Raw genomic sequence first — 19279 nt, forward strand, 5'->3', positions numbered from 1 at the left:
TGTGAACAACATTGAGTACACTGAAGCGTATCATGCTCATCATTTGTAGACATTACACTGCTTGCTATGACTTAATCGACCCTTTAGTTCGCCACATGATCATACAATCTGTAATCGTAGAAATCCAGTTAATTTATTTATGTATATATTAGCTGTAGTTGCAGTGCGTTTTCAGTGCTTTGGCTTTCTAAGTGTTTTCTTCATACTATTAGAGCCACAGCAGGTATCAATTACAAAAAAGAAAATCCTGAAATTGGAGACGTGTGGTTTCTGTTTGACACTGACAACGTGTAGCTATTATTATGTGTTTATCATGCGGAGTCAAAAAGAAAACATGTCTTGGAAAGTTTGTGAAGGAATGGGACAATTTGATGGAGCTGGACAAACATAAAACATGTCTGAGTCTTATCAAAAGAAAGACGTGTGTGTGTGTGTGTGTGTGTGTGTGTGTGTGTGTGTGTGTGTGTGTGTGTGTGTGTGTGTGTGTGTGTGTGTGTGTGTGCATGTGCGTGTGTGTGTTTGAGTGTGTGTAAGCACCGAGGCAGACCTGGGAACAGTTCTATTTGTTCATATTTTAAACCTCTTAAAAATAAACATTTGTTTAAAAAATTGCGTTTTTAGACACTCACATAGCAACCAAAAGGAAAACATCAACGTAACAATCTTATTTTGAACTCAGTGGGAAACTAATTAAACTGTCACCAAAGATGTAAGACAATCACTGACCCTACATCCCCGCCTGTGTTAAACCTTTTTTTAAATAAGATCTGAATATGGTGTTTAATGAACATGGTTTTACATTCACAGCTCGCAGTCAGTCCCAGAGCAGCCTTCGCACATTTCAATGTTTCAAGTGGATGAGTCAGAGGGAAGGTAGATTGACCCTGACTTAATTGGATAATGTGAACACAAAGATACTTTTAGAGTTCAATGATAGGATGATAGCAGAAAGCATGGATACCAGCCAAGAGTTATTGGTAAGGGCAAAGAAAGACTCAAACATCAGGGAAGAGTTAATGACTACTTTGTGTTATTGAGCTTTTGTCAAGGTCCGTTTGTACACGATGAGCATCAACCCACAATGTTTAAGAAACGAAGTTACCTGATGCTCTGTAGTATTTCATGCTCTACGATCATTAAAGCGTCAAAGTCACAATGTCGCTGACATTACAGAACCAATCAATATGGATGCCTGATCCCTTTTACAGATTGAAGAGCGACTGGGCATATTGGAAATCACAGTGGCAGCCATCGTAAAAGTCCCACTTTATGAATTTTGGACCTAATATTCTACTGCATTTGTCCAGATGTTTTTGACTTCTGCACGGCACCAAGTGAATATATTTGAAACATTAATTCATGTCAACCAAAACCATTCCTCTTGACTGGAAGAAACAAAACATGGAACACCTACAGTGGCTCCGTGTGAGCCTGGTGTCCACTGCAGCCAGTAAAAACAATCTTTGTGCAGTATTTACAGAACATTTTTATGTCTTCAACATATGTTACCATTCGACTAAAACAGTACATGTGAAAATGTAGCTATGGTGTAAATCTGGCATGTGAGTGGGATTTTTTATACAAGTCATCTTGTCATTTGGTGCCATCGGATGCAAGTGTGCATTGATATATTATCCATGATGGACTGGTCAGGCAGTTAACCTACGGCCTGCACTAGATGAGACGGAGATGGTTTGTCATAAATCTCCCAGTATATGTGAGGTTATTCTGATTATATCCAAGGCTACAATTATTTTAGAATTCCAACAGTGGATTCGATTAAAATAACCTTGGTATCACAAAGACCCTCTAAAATATATCACCTGTTCACACTTTAGGTAATTTACAGGGTCACAGAGTTAATTGGGAGACACATAAAAGGCTAACCCCCACCTTTTAACTCTATGGACTCCCTCAACTTGACATTGCCTAGCCTGGAAATGAGTGCTTTGTCATTTACCTCCTTCACCTGACTTGAAATGGAAAAAGTCGTAAGGAAGCGTGAGCAAAAGAGAGAGAGAGAGAGAGAGACAGTGATAGTGACAGACAGTAAGTGCCATCTGGGCAAACCACCATTTACAATCATTATCAGAGCTCCACCACAAACAACACAACACTACTCTGACTTCATCTTAGTCATTGTCTTTTTTCTCACACACACACACACACACAAACACTTATTTTCTCGAACAGACAAACACGCACAGACTCGCATGGTGGTCTTGATGAGATCAGAATTTTCTGTCAGGAGAATTTGTGGTAGTGAGATGAGAGATCAGCATCATCAGTAGAGTACATCTTGGAGCCATTGGCTGGCTACCATTTTGAGACCACAGACAGAGGAATAACACACACGTACACACACACTACAGTGTTTCTTGTCTATCCGTTGTAGAGCAGGAGTTCACATGAAATAAAAAGAGGAGTTATGTAGAGACGGGGCAATGTGAGAAGATGAAAAAGTGACACAAAAAGGGTGGAAGAAGGAAGAAGTGAGGCCGAGATGAAAAGGAAATAAGATGGATGGACAAACAGAAGAGAGGGAGAAAATGTGTGTAGCGAGGAGGGGGTCGGGAGTTAAAAAAAAAGAAAAGAATGGGGTCCTGTCATCTCCTTGCCTGAATTGTTCGCCACGTTGCCCCCTAACTTCACTCATAGATGAAAGACCTGTAGCTTTATCCTGTCGTCCAGAGAAACATCAAGACGCACTCTCAATCAAACCACAAGCATTCTCACACGTACAAACCGATACCCATGCACTCCCTCTCAACACGTACACACACATGCACAGGTTCCCCCCTGCTATTTTAACGGCTTCTCTCTCCATATGACTTCCATATGCGTGAGCCCTGGCTAGCTGTGAAAACTACTGTACTTCAGCGTCAATCTGTATGACTCTATACAAGCCCCGTGTGGGTCCTGCTAAAACAGGGGTGTCAAACATGCGGCCTGGGGGCCAAAAACGTCCCACCACAGGGTCCAATCCGGCCCGCGGGATGACTTTGCAAAGTGTACGAATTGTTGTTTTGATCATAAAGTAAAATACTGTTCCAGATGCCTGTGATGAAATGTTGTGCCTTTGTAGATACACTGATCTGTAAGTTGTAATGCACATGTGTAAATGATAAACTGAGGCACAAAATTGCTGAAATTAAACCATAAGACCAACCAATAAGAAATTTCACGTTCACGTTTTGTAAAAAGATTAAATTTGAACATTTCAGAATGTACTTGTACTTTTTTGCACCAAAACAATGTGGAGTTTACATTATGCTGTGATTTTACTGGTCCGGCCCACTTGAGATCAAACTGTGCTGCATGTGGCCCCTGAACTAAAATGAGTTTGACAGCCCTGGGCTAGATCCTCAAACTCACCGGACTCAAGATGGGTCTGTGGACCTGAAGGCCACATTAGAGTCAGTTCCCTTGAAACAGCTAAATTGTAAAATTCAAGTGATAAACCATAAAATGAGTTGACCGGCTGAGAGATTGACAGCATGGACATCAGGCAATAATATAGCAGATTACAGGTCAGATAACACTCATGAGACTTGGCTTCAAATATAAACTCCAAATACAAGTGTTATCATATTTTCTTGGAATTGTGATGCTCAAGACTAAAAGAAAAAAAACACTGAAAAGAGAATCTCAAATAGAGTTTACGTAAAGTTTATTTGTACAGAGTTTAAAATGAATGTACGACATTAGACAAATTAATCTGCAAACTGAGATGGTGCAAAGCTTGTAGGTAACGAGGCTGAGGTCGTCTGTTAAAGGCCCTTCTGTTGTGCAGGATCATGGAGTCTCAATCTGTGAAGTCTGGGCTTCCTGTGGAGAAAATGTTGAAAACTTTTAGTCATTATGGAAAGTGTTTAGGCGAAAGACTTTGAACTTAATGCTAATCATTACACCTGAGAGTCAGCTCCAGTAACAGACATCACCGATGCATTGTGGGCGTTTGGGTGAGACAAATCCATTATGATAAGGGGTCCCAACACTGAATTGGGAGTGAAGCCGTGGGGTTCTGACAAACAAAAATAAATGAGATAAGTCATGTAGGTAAAAGCACAATCTAAAAAAACATCCATCCAAATTAGAACAGTGATACCGAGTTCAACTCCTCTTTTGGTGCGGGACAAGCAGGTTGAAGAACAGCAGCTGCAGATGGAGCTCTGGGAAGGGTCGTCCAGTAGTTCCCATCTGAGAAAGAAGCAAGCGTAGATTACTACATCAGCATAGCATTGATGAAGCACTTTCATATACATTTGATCGTAATATAGAACATAAACCAGCTTCCTCCTGGCAAACATATTAAAACCTTATTCTGTCACTACCTCTCATTTTCCTTTACGTAGTGGCAGGCCTTCTTGCCTTCATCAAGAACTTCAGGATCCCATGCAACCAGTTTACAGTGAATGTACACCTGGGGAGCACATGAAACATGGTCAGAAATTGCTGCTGTGCACAAATGATTCCTGAGAGCAGTTTCATTTATCTTCTCACCTCCTCTCCGAGACCAAACTTGAAGGACTGCAGGTAGACAACGATTGAAGATGAGTGGTACCTAGGGAGGAACACAGATCTCCCCCTTGTGCTTTCCAAAAGACACCTTAAAAGAAATTCACATTAGCAATCAGACTTTAATTCCAGAAACAATTGAAAGTCAGGGTTTGAATCTTACCCCTTATTGCCAATGATGGGGTAAACCTGGCTGCCGGGCTGCAGCTCTTGCGTAGTGGCTGCCACACATTCCTCTATGAGCAGCAGCAAGGGCTGATGGGACTTCTGCTCGACCGCCGCCCATATTGGCATGAACGAGCCCAGGGGGATGACATTTGTCTTTGCTACACCTGTTAATTGATCTGTTTGGGGAAAGTAAAAAAGGCTTAGAATGAGTCTTTGAGTAAGTTGTATCTGGTAGTGTGAGAACTCACCATTGAGGAGTATCATGTGGAACTCTAGCCCGCCTTTGCCTTCAGAAATACTAGACCCAGGGTTCTGGGAAGAAGGAACCCACCCTTCAGGTCTGAAACATAATGGAATAATTTATCTAATAGTTCAGCTGGAAAGTCAAACTGGAATGTCATTCAAAGAGACACACCTACCTTTTATAAACACATTCGATGGGATACACAAGAGTAGCAGGCTTTGACCTCTGGTGTGGCCTGAAAGTTAGTTCATTTCGGTAGATGAGACGTTTCCCTTTCGTCTGTAGAAAGAAAACTGCTTAGTACACTCACTAAAAGAGGCCAGAAAAGTATTAGTCAAATAGCATTGACATTACCACTCTCTTAAATTTGCAGTCAGTTAACTGGTTTTTGAACTGTACTGCTCCTTCTCCACTGGGCAGAACAGTCAACCGAGAGGCCTTGCAGTTTCCAAGGAAGAGCCGAGATGCATGTGGCACCAACTCTGCACTGATCTTCCACGTGATATTTATTGAGCCTTTCCCACAGACTACTTTGATATCTGCAAATAAATCATCATGATACGTCACTGTTCACCAAACACTTTAAAACATGACATTTCTACAAACAAGTGAAAATATTACCTGCATAAGCAACAGCTGTTGCAACAATAGCGAGGATTGCCACACAGAGGTTGCATTGAGTCACCATGACTGAATGATTTGAATTCCAATGGCTGTTTCACTATTTGTAGCCTTCCCGTCTAATTAGCTGAACGATCAACACCGGTGTGAGAGCATGGCAGCATTTGCTCATAGTCTACTAATAAGGGGGCGTTTTTACACTTACTCACAATTTCAGATATAGTGTAGGGCAGGGGTGCCAAACATGCGGTCCGGCCAGAGGGTCCAATCCGGTAGTGATGGACAAATTAAGCTTTTGTGACGCACTGGACCACTTCAACCAATTGTTTCGAAAATGGGTTCATTTCTCGAAGCTTCAGGTACAGTGACCTCTACTGGCGAAGTGCAAGGCTGCAGTGGATTTAAAGTATCTTTGCCTTGAAAATTATTTGACGCACACGTCTAAGACTGAATATCATGTTATATTTAAAAATAAAGATTGAAGATTGTGTGTATGTGTTATTGAGAAGAGAGTGCTGGGGGAAACTGTGGGCTCATTGGGCTTTACATTATAGTACAATTTAAGATTGGATAGAGATAAGGGAAATGAAACTCAATTGATGACCACTGGTCGGAATTGAACCCCGGGCTCATGCGGCAAGCCTTTAATTGAGGGAACACCTGCTCTACGAGCTGTGCCACTGGGACTGTGCACTTTTATGTGGGATGTAAATTATTATTTTAACAGATTTAGATCTGGTTTCTTTACTTGCACACAAGCAATAGATGATGCTGGCGTGCATACAAATTGTTTCGCTAGTTGGCTGGCTCCATAATGATCAAACACAGATGCAATACCGCATACTACGACAACAACCCACAAATTGTGCATTGTTTACAGCGGTTATAAAGTGTTGAGGTGCTCAAATTCAAAACGGTGTCAACCTGTCAGTATCGAGACGAGGCACTGGCAGCGAATCACCTGATTGGACCGCGAACCAGTCCGGTTATTCATTCAGCAAATGAAGCAGTTATTGCTTCAGACGTCATATGTCACGTGATTTGAAGCAAGCTTCTATGTAATTGTAGTCCAGAGTTTGAAGCACGTATCGAAGCTTCAGTATCACACTGCCATCATTACAATCCGGCCCACGGGACAACTTTGCAAAGTGTAAGAATTCGTTGTTTTGAACATAAAGTAAAATACTGTTGCAGATACCTGTGACAATTGTTTTTGTGCCTTTGTAGATACACTGAACTGTAAATTGTAATGCACATGTGTAAATGATAAACTGAGGCATAATATTGTTGAAATTGCACCTTTTAAGATATTTCAGGTTGTTCATGTTGTCTAAAGATTAAATTTGAACCTTCAAAATGTACTTTTGCCGTTATAGGTTATTATGCTCTGATGCTACTGGTCCGGCCCACTTGAGATTAAATTGTGCTGTATGTGGCCCCTGAACTAAAATGAGTTCGACACCCCTGGGCTAGAGCCTCAAACTCACATGACTCAAAGATGGGTCTGTGGACCTGAAGGCCACATTATTGAAGGTAAAAAAAATATAAGTCTAGCTTTGCAGAGACAAAAGTTGGTTTATTAGGAGTCAGTTCCCTTGTAAACAGCTTAATTGTAAAATTCAAGTGATAAACCAGAAAATGAGTTGACCGGCTGAGAGATTAACAGCATGGACATCAGGCAATAATGTAGCAGATAACAGCTCAGATAACGCTCATGAGACTTGGCTTCAAATATAAACTCTGAATACAAGTGTTATCATCTTTTCCTGTAATTGTGATGATCAAGACAAAAAAAAAAAAAAACACAAACAATGCAAGGAGAATCTCAAATGGAGTTTAAACGAAGTTTATTTGTACAGAGTTTAAAATTAATGTAAGACATTAGACAAATTAATCTGCAAACTGAGATGGTGCAAAGCTTGTAGGTAACGAGGCTGAGGTCGTCTGTTAAAGGCCCTTCTGTTGTGCAGGATCATGGAGTCTCAATCTGTGAAGTCTGGGCTTCCTGTGGAGAAAATGTTGAAAACTTTTAGTCATTATGGAAAGTGTTTAGGCGAAAGACTTTGAACTTAATGCTAATCATTACACCTGAGAGTCAGCTCCAGTAACAGACATCACCGATGCATTGTGGGCGTTTGGGTGAGACAAATCCATTATGATAAGGGGTCCCAACACTGAATTGGGAGTGAAGCCGTGGGGTTCTGACAAACAAAAATAAATGAGATAAGTCATGTAGGTAAAAGCACAATCTAAAAAAACAAACATCCAAATTAGAACAGTGATACCGAGTTCAACTCCTCTTTTGGAGCGGGACAAGCAGGTTGAAGAACAGCAGCTGCAGATGGCGCTCTGGGAGGGGTCGTCCAGTAGTTCCCATCTGAGAAAGAAGCAAGCGTAGATTATTATCAGCACAGCGTTGATGAAACACTTCCATATACACAAATACATTTGACAGTAATAGAGAACATTTTAAATCAGTTATATGAGTTTATCCGCCTTCTAGTTGCATTTTTAATTGTTTCATGTTAAACTCAGCTTCCTCCTGGCAAACATATTTCCCCAAAATATTAAACCCTTAATCTGTCACTACCTCTCATTTTCCTTTACGTAGTGGCAGGCCTTCTTGCCTTCATCAAGAACTTCAGGATCCCATGCAACCAGTTTACAGTGAATGTACACCTGGGGAGCACATGAAACATGGTCAGAAATTGCTGCTGTGCACAAATGATTCCTGAGAGCAGTTTCATTTATCTTCTCACCTCCTCTCCGAGACCAAACTTGAAGGACTGCAGGAAGACGACGACTGAAGACGAGTGGTACCTAGGGAGGAACACAGATTTCCCCCTCGTGCTTTCCAAAAGACACCTTAAAAGAAATTCACATTAGCAATCAGACTTTAATTCCAGAAACAATTGAAAGTCAGGGTTTGAATCTTACCCCTTATTGCCAATGATGGGGTAAACCTGGCTGCCGGGCTGCAGCTCTTGCGTAGTGGCTGCCACACATTCCTCTATGAGCAGCAGCAAGGGCTGATGGGACTTCTGCTCGACCGCCGCCCATATTGGCATGAACGAGCCCAGGGGGATGACATTTGTCTTTGCTACACCTGTTAATTGATCTGTTTGGGGAAAGTTAAAAAGGCTTAGAATGAGTCTTTGAGTAAGTTGTATCTGGTAGTGTGAGAACTCACCATTGAGGAGTGCCATGTGGAACTCTAGCCCACTTTTGCCTTCAGAAATACCAGACCCAGGGTTCAGGAAAGAAGGAACCCACCCTGCAGGTCTGAAACATAATGGAATAATTCATCTCAGTTCAGCTTCAAACTGGAATTTCATTCAAAAAGATACACCTACCTTTTATAAACACACTCGATGGGATACACAAGAGTAGCAGGCTTTGACCTCTGGTGTGACCTGAAAGTTAGTTCATTTCGGTAGATGAGACGTTTCCCTTTCGTCTGTAGAAAGAAAACTGCTTAGTACACTCACTAAAAGAGGCCAGAAAAGTATTTTAGTCAAATAGCATTGACATTACCACTCTCTTAAATTTGCAGTCAGTTAACTTGTTGTTGAACTGTACTGCTCCTTCTCCACTGGGCAGAAAAGTCAACCGAGAGGCCTTGCAGTTTCCAAGGAAGAGCCGAGATGCATGTGGCACCAACTCTGCACTGATCTTCCACGTGATATTTATTGAGCCTTTCCCACAGACTACTTTGATATCTGCAAATAAATCATCATGATACGTCACTGTTCACCAAACACTTTAAAACATGACATTTCTACAAACAAGTGAAAATATTACCTGCATAAGCAACAGCTGTTGCAACAATAGCGAGGATTGCCACACAGAGGTTGCATTGAGTCACCATGACTGAATGATTTGAATTCCTAATGGCTGTTTCACTATTTGTAGCCTTCCCGTCTAATTAGCTGAACGACCAACACCGGTGTGAGAGCATGGCAGCATTTGCTCATTGTCTACTAATAAGGGGGCGTTTTTACACTTACTCACAATTTCATATATAGTCTAGGGCGGGGGTGCCAAACATGCGGTCCGGCCTGGCCAGAGGGTCCTAGCTGGCCCGCTTGATGACTTCGCAAAGTGTAAGAATTTGTGCCTTTGTAGATACACTGTGATACACTGTGATCTGTAAGTTGTAATGCACATGTATAAATGATAAACTGAGGCATAATATTGTTGAAATTGCACCTTTTAAGACATTTCAGGTTCTTCATGTTTTCTAAAAATATTAAATATGAACTTTATTGCACTAAAATTAAGGAAAACATTTGGAGTTGCCGTTATTTACAGGTTATTATGTTCTGATGTTACTGGTCCGGCCCACTTGAGATCAAATTGTGCTGTATGTGGCCCCTGAACTAAAATGAGTTTGACACCACTGTGCTAAGGTGTCAGGGCCGACGTACAACACATGGTAACCTGACCTTCACTACCGCTATGGACCTTATGTCTCACAGGTGTCATTCATGCTGGCCAGGTGCATGTTCATATGTGGGGGTAGCAGCAGAAGAGTGAAACCATCAGTAGCTGAGAGCAGGGATCGGTGCATTAATATTAATCGGTACCTGAAAGCCACACAGAATAATTTACTTTTAGGACAGACGAGAGGTTCATTTTTCTTTCTGACCACTTTTAGAATCATGCCAATGCCTTTTTACATTGATTTTCTACCTTCCAGGCAGCTGTTGGTTTCAGTTAGTTCAGTATAATAATGTTAGAAACGTAATCCATCATAGTGTGCTTTTTGTCGCTTTACTTCTTTGTCAAAGGTACTTGGTGCGTCTTGGAGCATCTGGGATTTTAGAGATGGCAGCCAAAGAACAAGATGTTAAATGCACAATGTGCACGTTTGCTAAATATTTGCGACTCACAGCTGCATCACTGCGTATCAATAACACCACTTTTACTAAATTCATATATAAATATGGGGGAAAAGTAGAATTTCCCTTAAATATTTAGAAACATGTCTGTACACCTGAATGTGGGACAGGTGCATCAGAAAGAAGTGAAATCTTGAAAACAATGAAAGACAATCCTGTCAGCTTACTGCTGCCATATTTATTAACTGATCAGGTATATCGATGCGTGACTTTCATCATTGTTTAAAACCATATCTCCGTTGGGAAACTTTGCACATCGGTTAATAACAAGGTGTTTTTTATATGCTTATGTATTTGGTTGTGCAAGTTAAGTGTCCAAGGCTTGAGGTGATTAGTGGTTATGTTGATGCTGCTGGACGTGGTTTTTGGGCTGCTACGCCTCTGCTCTGGTATGTCTCTGTGGCCATATGTGGCCCATAAAGGTGTCAAGACCAATGCAACACATGGTAACCTTAGTTCAGACACATCTGTTGATTTTGTAGATCACTTTTGTTGAAGCCTTTTATCCATAAGATTAGCTGGTTTTGATGATTTTTTCTTTTTCCTGCAATAATTTTGTTGTGGTAATGCCCCCCCCCCCCCCCCTTTGGTCCAAGTAGAAGGAGTTTGAGAAACGATTCAGGGCACACAGACAAACACATTCCCCTGGCATTGATGCAACAGAAGGAACAAGCACTGCGTACGTATGAGTGTGTGTGTGTGTGTGAGGTGAGAGAGAGGGAAAGAGGAAAACAACAAACACAAATTGCTCAAGAGGCTACATGGAGGCCACGGAGATCAGAGAAAGCACACGTATAGAGAGAAAGATATAAAAACAGAGAATAAATCGAGGTCTCAATCCGTCCATTCCCTACTTCATTAATCTCTGACTCCAAACACTCCAATTACTAGTCTGCTCCATCATAAAAATAATAATAAAAAAGACCGTATCTTTGAATGTTTTTGTAAAATGCAGGAATAGAAGAAAATTGAAGAAAACGACAGGGGAAATTCAGAACGAAAAACTTTTTTTATTTTTATTTTTTTAAAGGGTTACATTAAAAATTCATAAAGATGCGGACAGATTTTGGATATGTTGCATTCTTTCTCGTTATTTATTTATAAGCGTCTGCTGCCTCGGAGTCACCCCCACCCTCAAGCTCAGCGCTGCCCCAAACTGGAACCAGATTTCTGGGAGGCCGGGAGGTGCTGGATGTTTTTCTGGGTCCTGAAGGAAAGATTGGATCAAGAAGGGGGAGATTTCATGGTTTTGGGGTTTTGGGGAGAAAAAAAACATATCGGGGGTGGTTGTGTTTTTATTTTTTTTGCTGAGGGCCTAAGGTTGACTGACAGAGGGCGAGCTTTAGAGACTCCTTCCTTCAATCAGTTGAAGTTGGATGAACTAATGCAGTAAAGAAAATATTTTCAGAGGTTAAATTACTTTATTGGCCAGGTACAATAAACACGCAGGCCTTTAATCTCCACATTTCCAAGTGCAGTATTAGCGTATGATTATTTGGCGTTAGTGTTTAAGTGTCTATAATGATCGAGGAGCACCGCTGTGCTCTGGACCTTTTTATGGGTATAGTATAATATAAATGGTACTTTTAGGATGTTAGATTTCTTTCTCTATAATCTTTAAATATTTCTCGCACAACTCAAACATTTGGAGCCATGTGTTAACACAGCACAAGATTAAAATACATTTTTATTTAGTTTATAACAATTCAACATATTGCAACAAGTACTTTAAAATAAAGGCATGTGTATAGGATACATGAATCACAAACATAAGTTTAAAATCTGTCTATTTAATTTCATTACTTTAACATTTCAAAACCCAAATTGTCTGTAAGAAGAAATAAATTAAGCCTGTAAAACATGTTGTAGGAAAACAATAAATAGGTGATAAGTTAAAGCGTTCAGAGGCTTTTTCTTGATGGAACTGACTTTAGTGAAACTCTGTTGGCTCTATTTGACACCAAGAGGCTGTTTCGTGGTTTAAGTGGAAACAGTAGGGGAGAGAAACTGAAAATCTGCTCTCCTTTCTCACTAGTGATGAGAGATTCTGTCTCTGTGTCGCCGCTTTATGGCTGTCTTTCTCTTTTCCTTTTCTTTGTCATCTGCTACATCCGTCTTCCTCCTTTTTTTTTTTTGTCTTCAGTTCTGACTTTCGACTCGCTTCCTACTGTAACTCTTTCTCAAGTACCGTTGGAACTCGCTTCCCGTTTTATTCATAAAAAAGAAATGTCAGATTTTCCACTATCTATTGTTGATTGATAAAACACAGCTCCAGTTCAGACTGCGGTTCAAGAATGCGCCAAAATACTTTAAATGTTGCTACGTAGGAGAAGAAAACAATTTACATTATTTGTTTTATTTTTATTTGGAAGGCAGAAAACTGCGGTTTGTGAAGATAAAATTAAAATGTCGTGGTATTGCCTCCAACATTTGAATTGCTGGCTAGTGGAAGGCAAAACTCTCTAAAGCAATAATATATTTATTTATATATATATATATATATATATATATATATATATATACACAAACACATGCAGTATACAGTCTCTAATATGCTCTCCATAATAAAAAGTGAAGAGAAAAATGGGAAGAAACACAAATGAGTTCATGCAAGTAATACAAATACAAAGTACACAATGTTTCAGCTAAAGGTGGCACTTTCAAACCCTTATTTTAACTTTGATTTTTGTATTTTTGATTTTGTTTATCCAATTTTCACTCATAAAAACGAAAATAATATTAGAAATCGACAACAATATATTTCCATTGTAACTTATATTAAAATAACTGTATTAATGAACCCCATAAATACATTGAAATATTCAAAATGTAATAATATTGTACTTTCAGGATAATCACCAATAAAATACAGTTTAGAGTTCTGATGTTATCTGTCAAAGTTTCCCATATTTGAATTATATATATATTTGAACATCCAGCTCTTATTCCTTAAATAATATATTTTTAATCTGTTTTTCGTCACCTCAACAACAGGAAGAGATAAAGAAGGACGGTACAGAGAAAAACTAAATAGAATTAAATCCGGAAATAAGACTTTTGGTCCGATAGGAATGATCGAGTGAGTGTGTGTGTGTGTGTCTACAACTGTGGCTAAACCTGCGGTCCGTGTGTGTGCATGTGCGTGTGTGTGTGTGTGTGTGTGTGTGTAGCCTTTGGATCGGGGAGCAGTGTGTGTGTTGGCTGAGGTTGGGGTGAAATGAGGCGTTTTAATGAGTTAGTTACGAGTGTGTGTGTGTGTGTGTGTGAGTGCGTGTACGTGTTTGTGGCTCAGCACGAGTAGCAGCATATCCGTGCATGTGCACACACACACACACACACTCATGATCTCTTTAAACTTCAAATTATGTCAGTGCAGAAGAGTTTGTGAATTTACAGGAACACCCCAGCTGCATTTATGCTTTGATTGCCATGTTAACTGGCTCGTTATGTGATGCCTGCCAAACTTGTAAAAATATGAATTGTGCATAATGAACGTTTACAAACTGCATATGAGGATTTATAACGTCCACAATAAGTATTTTTCCAGTTTCCTCTAAATTTAAGTTATTGCAAAGAGAATGGCCAAGTTGACTGGCGATGTCGAAGGAAATCTTTTGCCAATTACGTGACTGCCACCATAGCGGGAAAGTAATTATTATAAAGTCAATAAAAAGTTCTTTAATAGAAGAAAGTCGACCAAATTTCAAGACTTAAATCTAAATCAATGTTGCATCTCAAAAGTTAATTTCTGTCCAACTCTCAGAAGTTAAAGGAGTTAAATGAGGAGTGGAGGAGTGGAGAAGTGGAGAAGTGGTTACCCGGACCACATTTATGTGGACTAAGGTTTTAAAGGAAACATTGTTGCTGTCTCTGGCTCAAATGAAGTTACAAAAATAATGACTTTGACTCCCCGGTAGTGATATCTTAAGCCTGGGTGATCCATCAGACACAGTCGGCAATGTTTTGATCGCTGCTGCTAAATAAAATAACAAAAATGTCAAATGTGGGTGAAAGTGTTTTTCTGTCTAGAAGTGACACAGCTGAATGTGTTAGAGTAGTATGGGTGTCTGAAAGGATGGTTCAGCATTAAAAGGCATTAAGAGATGAGTGGCTGAGGAATAGAAAGTATTAAGGAGTAAGGAGTACAGTAGTAAGCATCCATTTTTAAACTAAATGTCACTTTACCGGCATGTTCTGTCGTTAGCTCAGAGGTGTCAGGCTTTGCATTGACCCTTGATAATGCAATGTATTAATGTTTAATATGAAATCCAATTAGCCAACAGCTCAACAACCAACCTTGAATAATTTTAGCCTTAATATAACTCTCTTTATTTAATTTTTGTTATTGTCTGCTGCCTCAGGTGTACTCGCATACACCAACCCACAGACACACACACACACACACACACACACACACACACAGCCAATGAAGTGAGAATATGGGAGAAAGGGTGACCTCAGCTGATAATCCAGTACAATGCACCTGGTTATGATGTAAATGGATCATATATCCTTACAGTTAATCATACACTCCCTGACAGTGTGTGTGTCAGCTGTAGGACACATGCAGGCAGGCAGGTTGGAGGTCATTCATTCATTTTCTATGAACATACAGATTACTGTCAGACTTATTTTCTCCTCTTTTCATTCCTTTTCATTTCTGTGTTTTAAATACTCCTCACCTCTCTTTCCCCTTTGACTTCCAACCATCTTTCTTGTCCCCTTTTTTTTTTTACCTCTCCTCTTCTTCCCTCAGCCCCCATCTCCATCTTCTTTTCTTCTTACTGCCACATCCCTTCCTCTCTCGTCCTGCCCCGGCTGCTTCCTTTTCATTCCTGAGGCCCTCCCCCCCCCTCTGCTCCACTCGGGGCTTGTTTGTTTGAATATGCTCCTCAGCGGAGCATGCATATAAATCAAACCTACCTCCATGATGTCATGATTACTGAGGTCACCTCAGATGGAAGCTGGCTGCCTGGTCCTCCTCACTCTTAAAGCAGCAGTTTCACTGTGTGTGTGTGTGTGTGTGTGTGTGTGTGTGTGTGTGTGTGTGTGTGTGTGTGTGTGTTTGTGTGTTTGTAGCGATTCTATATGGGGACAGGTACACACCATGTCATAAAGCGCAGTGGGACTCGTACAAGCAGTGCAGCAGTTTGTCATTGTAGCAATTTAGCTCAGTCTGTCTAATGCTCAGCCGGTCCACTTAACCCTTCAAACCTCTCTGTAAGTGACACTGAGTGTTTAATCAGGCCCAGAGGATACTCTGTGGGCCATGCAGTTTAAAAAAAAGAAGAAGAAGAAAAAGTATATCTGCAATGCAATTAAATTAATTTCCCACCAGGTAAAATGGTCAAAAGCTTGCAACTCCTCTGCTTTGGCTCCACAAAGTCTCCCTTGGTGGTGCTTAGCATTGAGATGGGCCACTTTCTGCACAGTGGGTACACCAGGTACATGCTGTGCTTGGTGAACCGTCCATGTTCAATAAACAGGGTTCACTTTCTAATTAAATGAAACGCTTCAGAGTCTCTGGGGTTAAGCAATCAAGTCCTCTGCTGTTTGACAAATATGATATTTGGGGTCATGGGTTTAAAAATGACCTTTTATCCAACCACCTGCGTAACGTACACTAATTCAGAGTGTCCACTTAACCTATTCAAACGTGCCATTTAGCAGCAATTAACATTTAGATGAGGCGATTTATGAATGTCGCTTGTGTGTGTCTTTTTTTTTTCTTAATTTCACCTCCCACTCCTTCTCTCTCCTTCCATCTTTCCTACTTTCTCTCCGTCCTCCCACATTTTCTCTAACGGGTCAAACAAGGCTGGTCCGCTCAGTTCTCTGCAGTTCTCAGTTCCCCACCCCCTCCTCCATCTTTCGTTTCCCTCTTCCAGCCCATTGAGACTTGACACAAGGATCGTATATTTGATTAGTGACCACATAGCCGACGGCGCCACAAGTAATTTCAGTGGCTTTATACCTTTGGCCTGTCGAGGTGGAGAGCGTCTAACAATTACACTCACACATAGACAAATAAATACAGGTGGATGCATGTCCTCACAAATGGACAAACACAAATGAAAAATTGTACACAAGCATCCAAAGTTAAGTGCCCTCAGGGGTGAAGTTGTTTCTTGTTAGACTCTATAAATTTAAAGAGAGAGCTTAATATGAACACAAACAGGAGGATGGAGAGACGAGGTGAGGATGAAGTAAAGAGAGAGTTTGGGGGACATAGAAAATGATGGAGATGGATAAACACAGACGTATGTATACACAGATATATGTATGTATATATATATGTGTATATATGTATGTATATATATGTGTATATGTGTATATATATGTGTATATATGTATGTATATATATGTGTATATATGTATATATACATATGTGTATGTATATGTATATATACATATGTGTATATGTATACATATGTATATATGTGTATGTATACATATGTATATATGTGTATGTATATATGTGTATGTATACATATGTATATATGTGTATGTATATATATGTGTATGTATACATATGTATATATGTGTATGTATACATATGTATATGTGTATGTATACATATGTATATATGTATGTATACATATGTATATATGTATATATGTATGTATACATATGTATATATGTATGTATACATATGTATATATACATACATATGTATGTATATGTATATATACATATGTATATGTATATATACATATGTATATGTATATATACATATGTATATGTATATGTATATATACATATGTATATGTATATATACATATGTATATATGTGTATGTATACATATGTATATATGTGTATGTATACATATGTATATATGTGTATGTATACATATGTATATGTGTATGTATACATATGTATATGTGTATGTATACATATGTATATGTGTATGTATACATATGTATATGTGTATGTACCTAGTATGTGTATGTAACATATGTATATGTATACATATGTATGTATACATATGTATATATGTATATATGTATGTATCACATATGTATATATGTATGTATACATATGTATACTATACATTACATATGTATTTGTATATGTTTATCATATATGAATATGTATATACATATGTAGTATATTATACATATGTATATGTATATATACATATGTATATGTAATTATACATATGTATATGTTATATATGACATATGTATATGTATATATACCCATTATGTATATGTATATATACATATGTATATTATGTGTATGTAATATATTAACATGTATGTATATATGTGTATGTATACATATGTATATATGTATATGTATACATATGTATATATGTATATGTATACATATGTATATATGTATATGTATACATATGTATGTATATGTATACATATGTATGTATATGTATACATATGTATGTATATGTATACATATGTATGTATATGTATACATACATATGTATATATGTATATGTATACATATGTATGTATATGTATATATACATATGTATATATGTGTATGTATACATATGTATATATGTGTATGTATACATATGTATATGTATACATATGTATGTATACATATGTATGTATATGTATGTATATGTATGTATATGTATACATTTGTATGTATATGTATACATATGTATGTATATGTATATATACATATGTATATATGTGTATGTATACATATGTATATATGTGTATGTATACATATGTATATGTATACATATGTATGTATACATATGTATGTATATGTATGTATATGTATACATATGTATGTATATGTATGTATATGTATGTATATGTATACATATGTATACATATGTATGTATATGTATACATATGTATGTATATGTATACATTTGTATGTATATGTATATATGTGTATACATATGTATATATGTGTATACATATGTATATATGTGTATATATACATGTATATATGTGTATACATGTGTATATATGTGTATACATATGTATATATGTGTATATATACATATATACATATGTATACACATATATACATATACATACAAATGTATACATATACATACATATGTATACATATACATACATATGTATACATATACATATGTATGTATACATATGTATACATATACATATGTATATGTATATATATACATATGTATATATATACATATGTATATATACATATGTATGTATATATATATCAAGATGTATATGTATCTACTTATGTAATATGATATATATATAATATGTATATATATATATACTATTGTATAATATATATGACATATGTATATTATATATATATACATATGTATATGTATATATATACATATGTATATGTATATATCTAATATGTATATATATATATATGTAGTATATGTGTATATACATATGTATAATATATACATAGTATATTATGTAGTATATACATATGTATTATGGTTAGTAATATACATATGTATATATATACATATGTATATATGTGTATATACATATGTATATATGTGTATATACATATGTATATATGTGATATACATATGTATATATGTGTGTATATATATATATATATATATACATATGTATATATGTGTATATGTATATATGTGTATATATATATATATATATATACATATGTATATATGTGTATATATACATATGTATATATGTGTATATATATACATATGTATATATGTGTATATATATACATATGTATATATGTGTATATATATACATATGTATATATGTGTATATATATACATATGTATATATGTGTATATATATACATATGTATATATGTGTATATATATACATATGTATATATGTGTATATATATACATATGTATATATGTGT

General features: G+C 37.5%; 3 protein-coding genes across 3 annotated transcripts in view; 1 reads left to right on the plus strand and 2 right to left on the minus strand.

Annotated features, from left to right (window-relative positions):
• Nucleotides 1-19279, plus strand: part of LOC115015000 (slit homolog 3 protein-like) — a 146476-nt gene that overhangs the window by 94675 nt on the left and 32522 nt on the right. The window lies entirely within an intron of this gene.
• LOC115014438 (zona pellucida sperm-binding protein 3-like) lies at nucleotides 3654-5711 on the minus strand. Its single transcript, XM_029441275.1, has 10 exons — nucleotides 5552-5711; nucleotides 5285-5469; nucleotides 5106-5209; nucleotides 4935-5026; nucleotides 4682-4862; nucleotides 4504-4609; nucleotides 4335-4423; nucleotides 4109-4200; nucleotides 3912-4024; nucleotides 3654-3828 (listed from the first exon to the last, which is right to left on the minus strand). The coding sequence occupies exons 1-10, from the start codon at nucleotides 5616-5618 to the stop codon at nucleotides 3796-3798; spliced, it is 1062 nt and encodes a 353-aa protein (XP_029297135.1). The 5' UTR covers nucleotides 5619-5711; the 3' UTR covers nucleotides 3654-3795.
• LOC115014439 (uncharacterized) lies at nucleotides 7382-9429 on the minus strand. Its single transcript, XM_029441276.1, has 10 exons — nucleotides 9353-9429; nucleotides 9086-9270; nucleotides 8905-9008; nucleotides 8742-8833; nucleotides 8489-8669; nucleotides 8311-8416; nucleotides 8142-8230; nucleotides 7837-7928; nucleotides 7640-7752; nucleotides 7382-7556 (listed from the first exon to the last, which is right to left on the minus strand). Exons 1-10 carry the CDS (start codon nucleotides 9417-9419, stop codon nucleotides 7524-7526), a joined length of 1062 nt encoding a protein of 353 aa, XP_029297136.1. The 5' UTR covers nucleotides 9420-9429; the 3' UTR covers nucleotides 7382-7523.

This window comes from Cottoperca gobio, chromosome 10 (genome assembly GCF_900634415.1).
Source record: "Cottoperca gobio chromosome 10, fCotGob3.1, whole genome shotgun sequence".
Classification (NCBI taxonomy): Eukaryota; Metazoa; Chordata; class Actinopteri; order Perciformes; family Bovichtidae; genus Cottoperca; species Cottoperca gobio.

What these genes read in the sequence shown, in the direction of transcription:
- LOC115014438 (XM_029441275.1), bottom strand. Translation starts at nt 5,618, where the DNA reads ATGGTGACTCAATGCAACCTCTGTGTGGCAATCCTCGCTATTGTTGCA. An exon ending in ATCGAATGTGTTTATAAAAG is followed by an intron (nt 5,027 to 5,105) that starts GTAGGTGTGTCT and finishes ATTATGTTTCAG; the next exon opens with ACCTGAAGGGTGGGTTCCTT. An exon ending in AGTTTGGTCTCGGAGAGGAG is followed by an intron (nt 4,424 to 4,503) that starts GTGAGAAGATAA and finishes TGTGCTCCCCAG; the next exon opens with GTGTACATTCACTGTAAACT.
- LOC115014439 (XM_029441276.1), bottom strand. Translation starts at nt 9,419, where the DNA reads ATGGTGACTCAATGCAACCTCTGTGTGGCAATCCTCGCTATTGTTGCA. An exon ending in ATCGAGTGTGTTTATAAAAG is followed by an intron (nt 8,834 to 8,904) that starts GTAGGTGTATCT and finishes ATTATGTTTCAG; the next exon opens with ACCTGCAGGGTGGGTTCCTT. An exon ending in CCACATGGCACTCCTCAATG is followed by an intron (nt 8,670 to 8,741) that starts GTGAGTTCTCAC and finishes TTCCCCAAACAG; the next exon opens with ATCAATTAACAGGTGTAGCA.